The sequence below is a fragment of the Sabethes cyaneus genome, chromosome 3 (assembly GCF_943734655.1).
Source record: "Sabethes cyaneus chromosome 3, idSabCyanKW18_F2, whole genome shotgun sequence".
NCBI classification, from domain to species: Eukaryota; Metazoa; Arthropoda; class Insecta; order Diptera; family Culicidae; genus Sabethes; species Sabethes cyaneus.
In genome coordinates, this window is record NC_071355.1 from 83504738 (window position 1) to 83523803 (window position 19066).

Here is a 19066-nt window from a genome sequence, read left to right on the forward strand (position 1 = left end):
TGGAAACTTGGTACCTGGAATGTCCGAACTCTCCATGAACTGGCACGGGCTGGCTTGCTTGCTCGAGAGCTGCATAAACTCGGAGTGGAGATCGCTGCTATTCAGGAAGTTCGGTGGCCAAATTCCGGAGAAAGGGAGTTTTGAACCAGGCCAGGAGCCGCATGCTCACTGCGGCAACGCGTCAAAACAGAGAGAGGTACAGAGGAGCGATACGCCAGCAACGACACACGGAGTTCCTATAAAACGGTGAGATGCAGGAATTTTGCCATGCCTGTGATGTGCAATAATAGTGCTGGCAACCTGCTTACCGACAAAACGGCGGTAGCAGCCAGGTGGAAGGAGCACTTTCAGACACTATTGAATGGAGAGGTAGATGCGGAGATCAGCAGGGACAGGATAGAAATTGTAAGCGATGGTCAAGCTGTGGAGCCACCAACACAGGAGGAGGTTAAGAAGGCAATCAGTGAGCTGAAAAACGGTAAGACTGCTGGGAAGGCGGTATCCCGGCTGCACTTCTAAAAGTGGGGAGCGAGCGGCTGTACGAAGCAATCCACCGGATCATTGTTAGGAACTGGGAGGAAGAACCAATTGCGGAGAAGTGGTTGGATGGCCTCATTTGCCCAATTTTCAAAAAGGGACATCGAATGGAGTGTAAAAACTATCGAGGAATTACATTGCTCAATTCTGCCTACAAGGTGCTTTCCCGTATCCTGTTCTGCAAACTGAGACCGTTAGCGGAGTCCTTCGTCGGCGAATACTAAGCTGGTTTTCGTGAGGGTTGCTACACGACGGATCAGATGTTTACCCTGCGTCAGTTGTTAGACAAGTTCCGGGAGTACAACTTGCAGACACACCATCTGTTTGTGGACTTTAAAGCGGCGTACGATTCAGTTAAACGAAATGAGCTGTAGCAGATAATGCTAGAACATGGTTTTCCGACGAAACTAGTTACACTGATTCGTGCGACGCTTGACGGATCCAAATCATGCGTTAGGATAGCGGATGAGACCTCAGCTGCTTTCGTGACGTTGCATGGGCTGAAGCAAGAGGATGCACTCTCTAACCTGCTATTCAACATTGCCTTGGAAGGTGCATTACGAAGGGCAAACGTGGAAAGGAATAAAACTATCATCTCGAAATCTCACATGCTTCTTGGTTTTGCGGATGACGTCGATATCATCGGAATCAACCGTAGAGCAGTGGAAGAGGCCTTCAGGCTCTTTAAAAGGGAAGCTGCGAGATTGGGACTTACCCTTAATGCCGCCAAAACGAAGTACATGGTTGCTGGTAGGGAACGTGGGAGCCCAAATGGTGTTGGTGCCGAGGTGGAGTTAGATGGGGAACGATATGAAGTAGTGGAGGAATTTATATACCTTGGTACACTCGTGACATGTGACAACGATGTAAGCCGCGAAGTGAAACGACGAGTTGCAGCCGCGAATCGGGCTTTCTACGGATTACGTAGCCAGCTGAAGTCCCGTAGCTTGCAAATTCGCACAAAACTGGCGCTCTACAGAACACTAATCCTCCCGGTGGCCCTTTACGGACACGAATCATGGACGCTAAAGGAAGCTGATCGGCGAGTGCTTGGGGTTTTTGAGGGTAAAATTCTGCGATCTATACTTGGTGGCAAAATGGAAAATGAAGTGTGGCGCAGACGCATGAATCACGAGCTGTACCAAGTATACAAATATTCTGATAAAGTGAAGGTAGTGCAATGTGGCAGACTGCGGTGGGCTGGACACGTGGCCAGAATGCCCGACGAAAGATTACCCAAAACTATTTTCAGCAGAGAACCAGGAAGAGGCCGTACACTCCGAGGCAGACCCCGCATTCGGTGGGTGTGTGCTGTCGAAGACGCTGCACGTTCAGCTGGTGTTCGTGGGGATTGGAGAACGGCAGCCCAGAACCGACGGTACTGGAGGACCATAATTCGTTCGGCGCGGGATCGGTAACGAACCGTTGCCACTCAAATAAGTAAGTATAAGCCTAACTGGAATAAGTGACCTGTTAACTATATAAAAATTAACTTTGCGACGTCCTACGGTAACACGGCGGTAGTGCCTCAGACGCAACCTTCAGGTTTTTCCTCAACGACGATTTGTTTATCTGAGTTTTTACCTTTATCCTTAACTTATGTTTGAGATAGTACCAAAGTAGTTACAAAAATCAAACACTTTGCAGTTTCGCATCTTTTATAATAACTTAGTAAGTGGAAGTAAATAGAGTAAGTAGAATCACAATAGATGTTGTCAGAATAACTACATGAATCCCCCGAATAAGGCGATGGGCGTACGCCCAACGCGATGTCTTAGCTATCCAAAGTTGATGTTTGGTAGTTGACTAGGTTATACCAACAATGTACCAAAAATTAACTTTATTGATGAATGGACAACTACTAAATCGTCGTGGGCGTACACCACCACCCACCGCGCCTTATTCGGAGGACTGCTGCAGTTAATTTGTTATTAGGTATTATCCGTTTTTATCCGTTTATCGTTCCATATAAAACGGATAACTGAGCATGGATACACAGGTACCGCGTTTACAAGAGAACCTGGTGCTCCGTTCCATTCACAATAAAACGAACACAATATGAATGAGGTATTGGAGAATCTAATGATACAACGTTATAAAAAAACTGTATAAAATTATGAAGGTATTTTGAAGTTTATTGCAACCAGTTAATTATTAACTAACCAATTAAAACCCTTACAGTTATTTTATATGCCATTCTACCGCTTAATTGTGCACAGACAAATTTCTCAGCTAATTTAAATTACGAAAGAGAATTGCAAAATTAATGGAGTTACTCTCAATTATAAAAATGAACTAACAAAGTCCATAACGATGGTTTCCCTTTTTCTAAGCACTTTTAAAAAATGAATTTAACCTAAACCCTTGCACTGACATCATTAAACATAAAGTGAATGCAGTTGATCTCCTACTACAAGTTGCACCAGTTATGGTGCAACGAAATATCAATGACTTACCCCAGTGTTGTAGTGGGTACCTACCTTTCGTACACAGTTCTGGTTCTGCAGGTTTTGCAATCCGTCAGCAGTAGGCTGACTCGTTACGATTATGTTACCTTTACTCTTGGCAACATCGATCAACCAGCACAGCTAGTTACTGGCCAGAGCAGTCAGTGGTGTGGGATGTTGCAATCAGTAGAATATGCTAGTGGCATCATCGTCCATCAATGCAACCGATTCGTAACTCAGCGACTTCCAAGTCGCCTGGCTAGTTTCCGTTTAATTTATGTTAGCAGAAACATGCTTGATGGGACAGGAAAATCCGCTGAGCATTTCTTTCCGCACGAAGTAGCTATTGAATGGGTTTGGCATAAAACGCGAAAAACAGGGTTGGTTAGTTGGTTTGCGGCTCATGTCATAATATCATCAATATTCCGATTGAACATGACAACACTAATTAGCATTCTAATATTCTAATACCTAAATGAAAATAATGAAAATTTAATGGCATAATTACACTTTGATAGTCGTGTTGTCTGTGCAATATTAGTTTAGCTTTAACTTGTATATAGCTAACGTCTTTAAAAATATGCTGACCTTTTAAATAAACTCCCAAATGTTGTTTGTTGTTTGATTGACATATTACTTATAAATTTGATATATTTTAAATTTTTTGTTATAGTATTAATATTTAGCGAATGCAATCCCAGCTTATCTTTTTGAAAGTTTTATAAAGCTATAAAGAACCGTACCACATTGCGGTGCAGTTATCACTTTCTAACTCTTATGTTGCACTTATCGAAGTTGCTTAACCTTTCTCCGACTTCCAGTATCGCATCCCGTGCCCTCATGTGGACGCATGCACCCATTATGACTTCACTGAAGACCAATGCATCCTCAACGTGGTAATAGATTTCGTTAGCTTTACGTTCAACAAACTCTTCTGTTTGTTCGAGTAGCTCAGACAACTGCGGAGATAAAAATAGAAATCAACTTCCCTACTTCGTAATTATTTAGTCGATTTTAATTTACGTCCTCCAAACATTCCTCCAGATCCAACTCTCCGTTGAACTTTTCAACCAGTTTCCCGCAGGTGATGTAACTATCCAAAACAAATTCAACTGCCTTATCAGTAGAATTCAGTATAGACTCTAGTTGATGGAATGCTTTCGACATTTCTTGATCGTATTCAACACACTGGTAGAAGTTATCCAAAAAGGTTAAAAGTGTCTGATCTAGATTTTGGTAGTATGCAGAAACACATTTCAAGCTGGTTTCACCATCCAACAAACGTTCCAGTGGATAGTCCTGTAGAAAATCTACAACTTCCAATGAACCATTCGTTACCGATTCAAGAGATTCCTCAACTAAGTACACCCAATAGTCCAAAAATTCCTCTAACTCGTCTTGCAGCACACTAGTTTCGTTATCCAAAAGGTCCAGGAAATCGAACAGTGCAACCACTCCTAAGTTCTCGTCGGAATCAAACCCTTCCGGAAGCGACGCAGCAAATTTTTTATACTTTCCAATCCACACATTGAAATACTTTGAAAAACTTCTATCCAACTCTTCCCGAAACGTTTGATTCAGCTGTTGCAATTGAGTCCAAATGGTTTCTTCTTTGAACTGCACTCTGTCAGTAATATGGTCACCAGCTAATTGACTCGAAACTAACGCTATATCCTGCAACGTTTGGTCCAACTTGGTGCGATAATTAGCCGCCTCACGTTCAACCTTTTCCAAGGCAACTTCGACCGTGTCCAATCGACCAGCGGCGATCAGTTCGCAAAGATCTCTAACCTCGAAAAGAAGCGGCTTGCTCACGTGTTCGAAAATTACATTAGCGCTGCTCAGCACCTCTAAATCGAAGATTCGCACGCAATCCTGAATTACGTTCTCAGCACTACGATCAACCAGCTTGAGAACGCGCAGCACCGCGCTGATGCTGTCCTGGTTTTGAAGAAGAAACTCGTCGAAGAGGTTCTGTACTTTAGCTGCATTTTCCGTGCTACCAGCATTGTGCACTAAGCGATCTTTCGGAATCACTTCCTGCAAGGAGTGTAAATCGTGGAGCAGAGTTTCCCTGGTTTCGATCACTTTAGGAGGAAGTTGGTTTGCGGCAGTCTAAAACGGCATTGTAATATTAATAAAAATTGGCAAAATAAATTGTCCAGTACCAAAACAACTAGAGCGAATCCTAGAACCGTATCGCGGAAATTCATCTTCAACATTCATCAGAAGGCAATCGACTAACTGAAACTGAAACGGGAGTTCAAGATTAGGTGAGCCCACGATTGGTGGGTGGGTCTCTCGTCTGGCAGCTGCAACTAACCATCAATTAGATGACGATTGATATTCGAGTTTTCAGGCTGACATCTAAGGCCGGAAAATGCTTTTTCATCATAATAGAAACTCAGGAAAACAGTACTCTTTACGCAAAACGAGATTGTTGCTTTTCGTGTTTTGTTGCCATCCGCCGTTTTGCACGTCACTGCAGTAGTGATATATGAAAATATGAAAAAGTGTTTTTATTTTGGTTAAATGTTCATCTCTCTGAATTCGAAAAATAATGTGTTTCTCAGACATCTCAGAGACAAACTGTGACATGGTGGTGAATTTATTTTCAAATTATATAACATTTGATTGTAAAATAAAGTTCGGAAGAGTATTTTCAATCTTTTTCTAAATTCGTTCCTTTTCTTCCGCTGCCCCTTGCTAAATGGATATTTTACCGCTATACATCATTGCTGAAAAGTATTGCAGAGCCCGTAGGTATTTTCAATATGTTTTAAAGGGGGACCCTACTCTGGTAGGTCGAAAAATAATAGATTTTTGTAAATTTTTTTCGGATGCTGGAATTCATGTTAAGTGTTGGAGTATTTTGGTTATTGGTTAAGGTATATTTGGAGATATATTTTGTATTTCTTTGATCCCAGAATAGTGATTATCATGCCGGTGGCAGCTGGGCGCATGGATGCTCACTAGAAAATAGATCCTTGCTGGCGGTACGTATCGGGAACCAACGGAGTATCGTAGAGCTGATTTCAAGCATGATTTTGAAGCTTTAGGTCAATACCAAAATTGTTACGTAGGGGTTTTTGGAAATTCGAAAAATTCGAATTTTTTCCAAAGAAAGGTTTTTTTTCATCAAAAAACGTGCATGTCCTCCGGGAGCAGCGTCATAGTTTCAAGTCAAAAAAGAACTATCGATCTAATAAGGCTGATCTTATTTATTATAATAACGTTTTCATAATCGACCAGTCTTACTTTGATCTTACTGCCGATCTGTTCGATGACTTTCGTTTGGCAGCCGCTTTCACCGTAGAGATAACTTACTTACTTAGATGGCTTGCCGTCCTAAGACAAAGCCTGTTGAACAAAGTTTCTCTATGTAACTCGGTTGAGAGCTACCGCTCTCCAATTCCTCGGACAACGGGTACTCTCCGCCAGATCTCGCTCCACCTGGTCTAACCATCTTGCTCGCTGCGCTCCTGGTCGTCTTGTTCCTACCGGATTTGAGGCGAACACCATCTTTGCAGGGTAGTTGTCCGGCATTCTTGCAACATGCCCTGCCCATCGTATCCGTCCAGCTTTAGCAACCTTCTGGATACTGGGTTCGTCATAGAGCTGTGCGAGTTCATGGTTCATCCTCCGCCTCCATACTCCGTTCTCCTGTACGCCACCAAAGATCGTTCTTAGCACTCGTCGTTCGAAAACTCCGAGCACTCGTAGGTCCTCCTCGAGCATTGTCCATGTTTCATGCCCGTAGAGAACAACCGGTCTAATAAGCGTCTTGTACAGGGTACACTTTGTACGGGGACTTAGTCTGCTCGACCGCAATTGCTTGTGGAGCCCATAGTAAGCACGACTTCTGCTGATAATACACCTTCGAATCTCACGGCTGGTATTATTGTCCGCCGTTACCAGTGAGCCAAGGTATACAAATTCATCGACTACCTCAAATTCATCGCCGTCGATCAGTATACTACTGCTCAAGCGGTGTCGTTCGGCATCGGTTCCGCTGGCCAGCATGTACTTTGTTTTAGACGTATTTACCTTTAACCCAATCTTTTCTGCTTCGCGCTTTAGTCTGGTGTACTGTTCAGCCACCGCCACAGATGTGCCGTTGAGACAAGCGGCACATGAATCACGAATTTTCATCAATCAGTCATCACCGGGCTTTTGGGACAAAACTCATTAAACTCGTCCACTGCAGCTACCGTATTAAAGTTTCCATAGTCAACATACGACACCAAACAGAATTGTAAATCCTTTGTAGAGCACTTGGCATTCCAGCAAGCTAAGACTGTCGTTGCTACCGTTGCCGTTCGTCGCAGCCGCTGCTAGCGTATTTACTCTTGATCCGAAGCGAAGCATTCTTTTTAAACTAACCAGAGTGGTCGATGGAGCAGCAGAACCGACCAGAACGTCAGCCGCCGCTGTTACCGATACTCTACTCAGATCGCCAGCGGCGAGGGGAGTATTTTCTTTTTGTTTGTGACGAGTCGACGTATTGCTTACTGCATGCCAACGCAGACGGTTCGATTTGATTGATAAACTGAAATGGATCCTTCGATTCACTGATGTCACCGTAATTATCCAGAAATTTATCGGTCTTGTCACTCTCGTTACCGACCGCACCATCGTCGGTGGCATGCGTGCTAAGGTCCAGCGTATCTAGTAGCAGGAAGAAGAACGACGGACTAGATTTTTTCGACGACTGAAAACGACCCGTCGTATTCCTTGTACCTACCATAATTTATTGTGCGCTGCTGCAATAAAATAGTTCAATTATTTGTTAAAAACAATAAAATTTGCTTTCTACTGACTAATCAAATGTAAAATCTATACCTATAAAGAAGGATTTCTGTCTGTCTGTCTGTCTGTCCGTATGTTCCTTATAGAATCGAAAACTACTGAACCAATCGGGATGAAAGTATGCATGTAGAGGTTTCTTGGGGTCAGGAAAGGTTTTAGTGATGGTTAGAAACCCCTCCCCCCACTAAGAGGGGGGGCTCCCATACAAATGAAACACAAATTTCTGCATAACTCGACAACTAATCAAGCAAATAGAACAAAATTTATCATGTGGGTGTTTTCGGTGACAAGAATTTATTCTATGGTAAATTGAGACACCTCCCCTCTTTATAACGGGAATTATAATTCCTCTCCTCTTTAAAAGGGGGGGCTTCCATACAAATTTCCTCATAACTCGAGAACTAATCAAGCAAATGGAACCAAATTTGGCATGTGAAGGTTTTCGAGGGCAAGAATATTTTCTATAGTAAATTAGGACCCGTCACCACTTTAAGAGGGGGGGGCTCCTGTACCAAAGAAACACAATTTTCCTCATAACTCGAGAAGTAATTAAGCAAATGGAACCAAATTTGGCATGTGGGTGTTTTTGGAGACAAAATTTTTTTCTATGATGAATTGGGACCCCTCCCCACTTTAGGAAGGGGGCTCCTATACAAATGAAATGCAAATTTCCTCATAACTCGAGAATTAATCAAGCAAATGGAACCAAATTTGGCAAGTGAAAGTTTTCTAGGGCATGAATATTTTCTATGGTGAATAAGGACCCCTCCCCACTTTAAGAGGGGGGGCTCCTATACACACGAAATACAAATTTCCTCATAACTCGAGAACTAATCAAGCAAATGGAACAAAATTTGGCACGTTGGTGTTTTTGGAGACAAAATTTTTTTCTATGATGAATTGGGACCCCTCCCCACTTTAGGAAGGGGGGCTCCTATACGAATGAAATGCAAATTTCCTCATAACTCGAGAATTAATCAAGCAAATGGAACCAAATTTGGCATGTGAAAACTTTCTAGGGCATGAATATTTTCTATGGTGAATTAGAACCCCTCCCCACTTTAAGAGGGGGGGCTCCTATACAAACGAAATACAAATTTCCTCATAACTCGAGAACTAATCAAGCAAATGGAACCAAATTTGACACGTGGGTGTTTTTGGAGACAAAAATTTTTTCTATGATGAATTGGGACCCCTACCCACTTTAGGAGGGGGGGCTCCTATACAAATGAAATTCAAATTTCCTCATAACTCGAGAACTAATCAAGCAAATAGAACCAAATTTGGCATGTGGAGGTTTCTGGAGGCAAAAATATTTTCTATGGTGAATTAGGACCCCTCCCAACTTTAAGAGGGGGTGCTTCTACACAAATGAAATACAAATTTCCTCATAATTCGAGAACTAATCAAGCAAATGGAACCATATTTGGCATGTGGGTGTTTTTGGAGGCAACCATTTTTTCTATGATGAATTAGGACCCCTTACCTTTTTAAGAGGGGGGGGGCTCTCATACAAACGAAATACAAATTTCCTCATAACTCTAGAACTAATCAAGCAAATGGAACCAAATTTATCACCCACATGATAAATTTGGTTCCATTTGCTTGGTTAGTTCTAGAGTGTTTGTAGGCAAGAATATTTTCTATGGTATATTTTCTATGGATTTCCCCACTTTAAGAGGGGGGGGCTCCTATACAAATGAAAATCAAATTTCCTCATAACTCGAGAACTAATCAAGCAAATGGAACCAAATTTGACATGTAAGTGGTTTTGGACGCAAGATTTTTTTCTATGGTGAATTGAGACCCCTCTCTTCTTTAGAAAGCGAGTTATGGCCCATCTCCCCTTTAAGAGGGTGGGCTTCCATACAAATGAAATGCAAATTTCCTCTTATCTCGAGAACTAATCAAGCAAACGGAACCATATTTGCCATGTGGGTGTTTTTGGAGGCAACCATTTTTTCTATGATGAATTACGACCCCTTCCCCTTTTAAGAGGGGAGCTCCCATACAAATGAAATTCAAATTTCCTTATAACTTGAGAACTAATCAAGCAAATGGAACCAAATTTGGCATGTGGGAGATTTTGGAGTCTTGAATTTATTTTACGATAGTTAGAGACCTCTCACCCCTGTGGTAGGGGGATATGGACTCTCATACAAATAAAACAGAAATTTTTGCGAAACTCAAAAACTAATCGAACTCGAGAAATTCGAGACTCTTCCATAAAACATTAGTCAATACAAGACCACAAAAACTATCTATAGTAACACTAGATCATTCAGGACGAGCCGGTCGCGAGTGTTGCCGGTGACCCGCCGTCGGAAGCGCCGCCCACTGGGGGGCTTGCAAAACTCGAGATTGTGACAAAGATCATCCGAGATTCATGATTTATGTACAACACAGGTTAATTTGTGGCAATACGAAGTTTGTCGGGTCAGCTAGTAATTGATAAATAAAACTTACCTCTTTTCGTGGAATCATTTCATCACCCAAAAACAAAGTGAAATTTTTTCACGCGAAATGTCATTTTTTCGATTCCACGCAGGTCGCATGACATTGGGAATAACCCTGTTTTCACGGGAGGTGTGTCTTCTCACTTTTCATCTCACTTGTGTGACTTTCGGAATAGGGCCATATTCACTTCACGTTGATTTCACCGTGAAGTGAGATTGGTAATAAGCACCATTGACTTTTCGTCGGAAAGCCCAATTTCGGAAGAATTTTGGGCCCCAAATCGGGATTGTGTTTATAAAAATGTATATACTGCATTCTTCTTGCCTATCTGAACACAGCGAATATATTTTCATAAACCGAATTTTTGTTTCAAACAAAAAAAAACTGCTTTTGAAATTGGCAGAATCGATGATGATAAATTTCACCTTCATACAGAGTCCAACACAGATATCAAATTCGCCGAGGTTTAGTCGTCTCGCAGTAAAGAATTTGCGATCTGTTGGGACAACGAATCGCAACATCTGTTGTGACATTTTTTCTGGCACACTTCCCTAAAACAGACACCAAATTGGACTAGGTTTAATCGCGTTCGTAAGAAATCTGTTGGCACGAGGGGGTGTTGTCACTCTTTCTGGCGTACTTCCCAAGCAAGGACATCAAAATGGTCTAGGTTTAACCGCGGTGTTAAGAAATCTTGTTGAAATGAGGAGACTTGGTCACTTGTTTTGGCTTACTTCCCAAGCACAGATATCAAATTTTGGTATAGGTTTAGATCATCGCAAAGAATCTTCCAACCAATCACGAAGCGAGAATTGTGGTAAAACATAGGCTCATTATTTTCAATTTTTCAATAGTTCAACATCAAGAATCCATACTTTTCTTCATTTGGGTCAATTCTTAGAAGATTATCCGATCGATTGGTGTAAGAATATTGAAAATCGATAGGAAAACCGCTGAGCTATTAGCGCTCAAAACCTTTCATTTTTCGTGACGCTCGCATTTTTTGATTTTTTGGAATGACACCCTATCTCAAAACTTGCCGTAAGACGTAGTCCTACGTCAAAATCGCCAATTAAGAGCTCATAAAAAATTGAAAAACTGAGATATCAAAAAACGGCTTACGTAACGTAACAATTTAGATAATTCAGTTTTACATGCTGGAAAAAAATTTCAGTAAAATCGGTCCACTAGATTCTGTGATACACGTACTGCCAGCTGAAAAAATATGGTTTCGAGAAAAACGCGTTTAAAGTTTCATACAGCGATGCACTTCCCTTGAGTTTTTGCCGTAATTTTTCAACGAGATCAAATATCAAAAAATCCTTTTGGCATGAAATTTCTGAACGTACCGTGACCGCTCCTAATTCTGCGCATTTTTCTTAATATATGTATATTTCAACATTGTGCATAACTATGACCATTGTGTTATTTTTTTATAAATGCCTGTTGAATACCACGCCATTATTCACAAAAGGGCCATAATATTTGACAGCGAAATAAATTAAACTGAAACTGAAAGTATTTTATACGTCAGAAAACAACGTCGTTAGCGCCAACGCTAAAACTGTCATTCTAGAAAATAACAAATTTATGATCGAAATTCCTTGCAATGATCAAATTACCCAGCATAGTTAGAAAGAATAATTAGTTTTAGTCATGTTTTAGACAAAAAGCGTGATTGCATGCCTTGGTTTCGTTGGAAAAATGCGACGCAGTAGTGCGCAGATTTGGGCACAGGTTTTTTATTCATGTTCCAAATTCTGCACAGTAATGCATCCTTCGAAGAAATCGCGAAAGAATACCTCACCCAAATGGCTGAGGTATAGAGGCATGAAAATTCAAGTAGAACCTTTAACGCAAATACTAGACACAACACTTATGGTTCTTACAAAAAACATAAATACCTTATCCGCTAACCGGTTTCGGGTATGATGCTACGCATCATCAGAGCGGTGGTCGACTGGATACCAGTTAGCGGATAAGGTATTTATGTTTTTTGTAAGAACCATAAGTGATGTGCCTGGTATTTGCGTTATTTAGTGTTCTTACGTTGCACATAAAATCAATATATATATATTAGAACCTTTAACTTGCATTGATTGGAATCCTGTGTTGCGACTCGGGGTCCGTACGAGCGCCAATTTATGGAACTATGCTTTCTGATTTTTTTTTTTTGAATGTCCAACTTCAAGGAGCTGTCAGGCAGTGGCGAAGTGGTTTCTACATGAAAACACAATTTTTAATATTTGTCTAAAATGTAATATTCAGTATGCAAAAAACCCGAATCAACTCGCCCTTCATGTTACCGACAGTAAAATTTTTAAAGTAAGCCAATCAAAATGATAACAATATTGCTGTGCCACCTGGACAGCACAAGAACGCCAAATCATGGATTTATTTATGGTAATAGCTAATACCGGATTTTTGACATGCTTTTAGCGTATAAAGACATAAACAACATGGAATGAGTGTTTATAGTTACTTTTTAGGTGCGCAGAATTAGGAACAAACATGCGCAGAATTAGAAGCATGGGCAAGAGAGTGCGCAGAATTAGGCACAGTGGATAAGTTTACAAAACAAAAAATATACGCAATTGTTGGTCGACTTTTAATTCCCATGTTTTTTACCAGATACTATAGACCGTAGCACTACACGTTGCTGCTATCAACGTTAATAATTTAAGTCTAGAATACTTATAATAGCGGAAGAATCATAAAAATGTCTTAACTGCGCAGAATATGGTACGTTCACGGTATAAGCGTCTTGAAAATGCAAAAAAAAATTAAATTCGATTTCACCGACTTTCCAGAGTAGGGTCCCCCTTAAACGATTTTATTAAAAGTGTAAGTAATGCTGTTTTTATTAAATGAAAATCACCTGTTTTTCTATTATGTAGATCTTGATTTGGTCACACACGACAATCCCACTTATTTTCATCAGGAAGGAACACAACAATATTTGACAAATAACAAATGTAGCCATCAACACCATGCACTATTTGTGCTCTTTTAGTTATAGTATAAACTTCCACACTTTGGTATTGCTTATCATCGAATGCCCCTAAGCAGTTTGGGAAGTTCTAAAGTTTATTGAACTCTTCGGCTTTTTCTTTCCACTCAGCAGAATCTGCAGGTATCTAAATTAAAATTATTTTTTTCATTTCTCAGAATTTCGAAGATTATCCTTTATCCGATCCGTGTACAACAATGGAAACTTTGGAAGGAGTGGACAGGTGGCCAGTGGACAGATCAAAGACGATTAATACTGCATTATCAAGGCAACATGACTAGTAAATATTTTGGGGATTTCATACTTGAACTTCCTACTGCAGAAAATCAGCAAGAATTGAAACGAATTCTGATTCAAACTTTGGTGAACTATCAAGACCAACATGCACAAGTTGCGACTGCAACTTACGTGATTTCACAATCCGAAGTGCCAATCATTGCAACACAAGATGATATGTACGCACAGAATGCAATATATCAATAAATATACTCACACTTATGAAATCATCTTCTAGTATATTAAATATAGCTCTTCAGGTGAAATACTTTATCGCAAAATCGTTTCTTGTTTTCATAAGTACAATGTGGCTCATTCCAGCAAATAATTGAATGATAATTTGCGCTTCTGTTTTAATTTCCTTTGATTTCTTTTGACGTAGGACTACGTCTTACCGCAAGGTCTTTCCATAATTTAGATTCTAGTTACAGTGATACAGTCACAAAAATATGAAAGATTTTGAACGCTAATAGCTCTGCCAATTGCGGATGGATTTTCATGATTTAGATACCGATCAACTCATAACAGATGTAACAATTATTGGTGTCTATTATAATTTTCTTTTTCAATCACGAATGAGTGAAAACTAACAAAAAGTTTCAAGGTTAAATAACCCCATACATTTTCCTCGTGATCGCCTTACTTAACAGGCAGGGACGACAGTTAAACGCACCATCTATATTTACTGTGATTTCGATTACTTTATTTCTAGAAAAATAGTGACAAAGCCCCGTTCCAACAGGTGGATGATTCTTTGCGACGTTCAGACTTATACCTATTAATTTAATGTCTGCGCTTGGGAGGAAGTATGCCAGAAAAAGTGATAAAGTCCGCTCGTACTAACAAAATTTATTTCGACCACCACAACCCTAGACCAATTTGATGCATGTGTTAAGGAAGTGCACCAAAAAAAGTAATAAGTCACTGCATCTCAAGATTAAGGACCGTCATAAACCTAGTCCAGTTTGATGTCCTGAAAGTAAAGAGTTATAAAATAGTGAGCGACCAACCCTATCTTTCGCCCGATTGTATCCACATATTGCAAAAATTTATTCAAAAAAATATCTTATATGAAAAAGCGGTTAACGGAATATTCATGCATGTGACGTGAAGCAGCAATTTTAAAGTGATGAAGAATTGACGACGGTCTGATCCAAAAATGGGTTTTGGGTGTTTGATTTGTTGGTTTTCAATAAATTGTATGCAATTGTTTACATTTACATTCGATTGTATTGCTGTCAAGTGTAAAATAACTGATAAACAGTGTGCCAAAAAGAACTATTAATGTGCAGAGGACGTTAGCTCATTATTGATATTTTAACTGTCATAATTTTGACTCGTTCGTATGTTAGTTGGAAAACAATTATATTTAAAATCAACCTGTTACAATAAATGGTGCTATTTGCAAGGAAATTTACGAATGCGAACCAGTGGTAAATGATAAACCAGATTATTTATTTATTTTTTCCGATCAACCATAAGTTGTTCGTCCAATGACAAATATTTTTTGTTTTGAGCAAAATCCATAAGCCAGTTACCTAATATTGGCTGGTGCTACAAGTCACACAAAAGTGTTCATAATGCGATATTGTCGTCAATCACCAGAAAGAAGTGTGATTGTGGCCTGATGAAACTCTTAGTGGAACCACTAACTCTTACTTACTTCATCAGCTCCAGGCCGTGGTTTCCTCTGCTGTACGAAGAAGTCGTTTCCATTTCACTCGGTCCATGGCCGCAATTCGCCAGCCACGTAGTCTGCGTAGGATCCGCAGGTCGCCTTCCACTTGATCGATCCAATTTGCTCGCTGCGCGCCCCGCCGTCTCGTTCCTGTCGGATCATTATAGAGAACTTTTTTAACCGGGCTGTCGTCCGATATCCTCGCGATGTGCCCAGCCCATCGCAGGCGACCGATTTTTGCGGTGTGAGCGATAGGTGGCTCCCTAAGCAGCTGATGCAATTCATGGTTCATTTGCCTCCTCCACGTTCTGTCTTCCATCTGCATTCTGCCGAAGATGGTGCGCAACACCTTCCATTCGAAAACACTAAGGGCACGTTGGTCCTCCACGAGCATAGTCCATGCTTCATGGCCGTAAAGGACTACCGGTCTAATCAGCGTCTTGTAGATTGTTAACTTCGTGCGGTGGCGAATTTTGTTCGATCGCAGCGTCCTACGGAGTCCAAAGTAGGAACTACGAACTCTAAGAAACGGATAAAACTAATATACTGAGCACGAGTATTTAGTAAATTTGAACATGTTTTGTATCAAATTTATAAGGATGTTTCAGAGCGTATATTACAACACTGTAAATTAAAAATTTGCGTGACACACATTGGCAAAATATCATGCTTTGTCGAATTGAACCTGTTTTCGTAGTCCTAACTGAGCCTTTCGTTTGTGCCCCTAGACACAGACCGTCATACTATTTAAATAAATTCTATTGTCTAATCTACCTAGTCATGTAGTTAAATATTTGAAAACCGAACCACTTTGTGATGCAAATGGTATATAAAAATCCAAATGATGTTTGTTTTTCCGAATATGTAAAGCATGTCCAAAGAACAAAGATATTTCAAAACAAAGTTTTACGAAAGTACAATGCTAATAAGGTTGTATATAGAGAATGGGTTACGAGACCAAAAAACGACGTTGGAAAAAAGATAGTAAATGAGCAGGAGTTCGCTAAACGGTTTTGTGACGCAGGGAAAATATTTCTCAGCCACATTTATATTGCAAATAATCAGGCTGCCTATTATAAATATTGGAAAAACAATCTGGATGACGATGAGATACCAATAACTTGCGATTTCCTAGAAAGCTATGCGTTCATTATTCCAAACTCGAAAGCAGGCTTTCACTGGAACAACAAATTAGCCACAATTCCTTTCGTTTTGACGTAGGACTACAGATCGAAGGTTCTACCGACGATTGAACCTTGACCAATTTGATGTCTGTCCTTAAGAAGAAGTACGCCAGGAAAAGTGACGAAATCTTCCCATCCCCACGAGATTTATCACGTATCACGATTAACCTAGACCAATCTGAAGTCTGTGCTCGGGAAGTGCGCCAAAAAATGTGATAAGGTCTCCTCCTCTCAAAAGGATTTCTTCGGACTGCGATAAACCGTCTAGACCAATTTGATGTCTGTGTTAAAAAAGTCCGCTACACCCAAAACTTGAAACTATTACTTTAAAAGTATGTTGTATCTTAAAACAGTCGATAAAATAATTTATCGTGCAACGAACGAACTTCGCGTATTTGCAAATGAATAAGCTTATTCGCGGCCGAATATATTAAAGTATACGAACTTCACTACTTCACTACTTTCTGGGCCGTAAGCGAGTACGGAGGCAGTGCGTGCTAAATCGTTTTTGACGTGAGACTACGTCATTGTTTACTGTACTGGGACTGGGTAACACTTTGTGAAAACGAAAATAGAAGTGTAACGTTTGAATGAAAGATTTCAAATTGTAATAACTACTGAACTACTGTATGAAACTGAACAATTTATATGTCGTTGGATAGATAAAATGATCAGCAATTTTATGGCGGGGAAAGGGGAGGGGGTAAGAGAGCAATTTTAAGGAGGGCGTTAGAGTCTCTGAGAGGCCTGTTAGGGGTCTTATACAAATGAAACACAAATTTCCTCAAAACTCGAGAACTAATCAAGCAAATGGAACCAAATTTAGCATATGGAGGTTTCAGAAGGCAGGATTATTTTCTATGGTGTACTTAGACCCCTTCCCCTTCTAAGAGGGGGAAGGGCTCCCATACAAATAATATACAAATTTCCTCAGAACTCGAGAACTAATCAAGCAAAAGGAACCAAATTCGGCATGTGAGGGATTTTGGCGGTAAGAATTTTTTCTATGGTGTACCCTTCTCCTTCTAAGAGGGGGAGGGCTCCCATACAAATGAAATACAAATTTCCTCATAACTCTAGAACTTATCAAGCAAATGGAACCAAATTTGGCGTGTGGAGGTTTCAGAAGGCAAGAATTTTTTTCTATGATGAATTATGACCCCTTCTCTGTTTAGGAGGGGGGATTTCCATACAAATAAAATACAAATTTCCTCATAACTCGAGATGAGGACCAAATTTAGCATGTGAGGGTTTTTGAAGGCATGAATTAATTTTATGATGGTTTGAGACCCCTCACCCCTGTGCTAGGAGGATAAAGATTCTCATACAAATAAAACAGAAACTTTTGCGTATGTGCCATATTTTCTGCTATGTAACAAGCGGTAAGCTGTAAAAATAAACTAGTAAGACCTTCTCGGAGCAAAAGACAGTGAATCGACGCCGTTAACTTACGTGCCTGTTGCCATTCATGTCAAAAGAGAAGGACATTCGAATGGCACGTCATATTTACGATGAACGTGCTTTGGCTTTAATGTTAGTTTTAACCAACAGCCCTTTTAAAGGCCACAAGGGTGTTAAAGTAAGATTATTGAAACATGTCAAGCTACGCATAATCATATTTAATCTAATCTAATCTAATCTCACACTAACGCAGCCAATTCTTGAAGGCATCCTGGAAAATGACGATTACTTGAATCAATCATTTTTCTTGTCAACGGCCAGGCCAACTGCGCAGCATGTACCGCAGAGAGAATTTCAAGGAATCAAGTGGAACCAGAAAAAATATCTAATTCCATTAAACTCCTTGAAATCAAGGGGAAGGAAGAAAGCGTGGACCTCCCGTACCAAACGCTTCCCGTATACATAGATAATGATTTATTTACAATTTACATATTTACAATCGTTGGGAGTATCTTTGCTAATAAAGGTTAAGTGATACTCCGGACCCTCAGGGATGAACTAATGGTATTTAGACCAGAAGCCAGGCTGCAATTGGCCAAGGATATAGCGCCTTATTTCGCTCTCTGAAAATAGATTAGTTTGCCAAAAATATTAGTTTAAATCATATAATACTTGAAAATAAAGTCGTGTGGTTTAATGGTTGCCTAAAACTACATTTGTAAGGTTAGGAACTGAAAACCGCACGACCCCGCACCTCCTAGCTTGGCTACTCAATTATACAAATTGAAGTATTTCCAGGTATGGCCACGTGGAGGCGCTAGGTAGGGGCTTGGGATGGCTAGAGCTATGTTGGGCGCTTCTTCCCAGTTGCCTTCCCCATTTCATACCCAAGCTACGCATAATCATATTTAATACAATAATCTGTGGGCTGATCATTCATTACTATTTCAACCTTTATGATGAACACAAGTGATTTTTAAAAGAAATCTCTATATCTAAATGGTTGCAGGCGTTGTACTTATGAACCCCCGTCAACGTATTTTCAAAGCCACCATTGCATTCAATTAACTATGGAATCTGAAAATTTCACTTTTTCTCTTAATGGCACTCACAGATTCTTATAAATATAACTTTTTGGAAAATGGCGTATGTAGTCAAACCAAAATCGTAACAAATTTTCAGTTACTCTCCGACGTTTCGCTTTTTAGCGAAGGAGAGTAACTGAAAATTTGTTACGATTTTGGTTTGACTACATACGCCATTTTCC

At 40.2% G+C, this 19066-nt stretch overlaps 1 protein-coding gene across 1 annotated transcript; it reads right to left on the bottom strand.

Moving 5' to 3' along the window:
* Positions 1-3745: 3745 nt before the first annotated feature.
* LOC128739809 (uncharacterized) lies at positions 3746-7731 on the bottom strand. Its single transcript, XM_053835311.1, has 4 exons — positions 7557-7731; positions 7224-7495; positions 4008-5099; positions 3746-3943 (listed from the first exon to the last, which is right to left on the bottom strand). Exons 1-4 carry the CDS (start codon positions 7729-7731, stop codon positions 3746-3748), a joined length of 1737 nt encoding a protein of 578 aa, XP_053691286.1.
* Positions 7732-19066: the final 11335 nt, after the last annotated feature.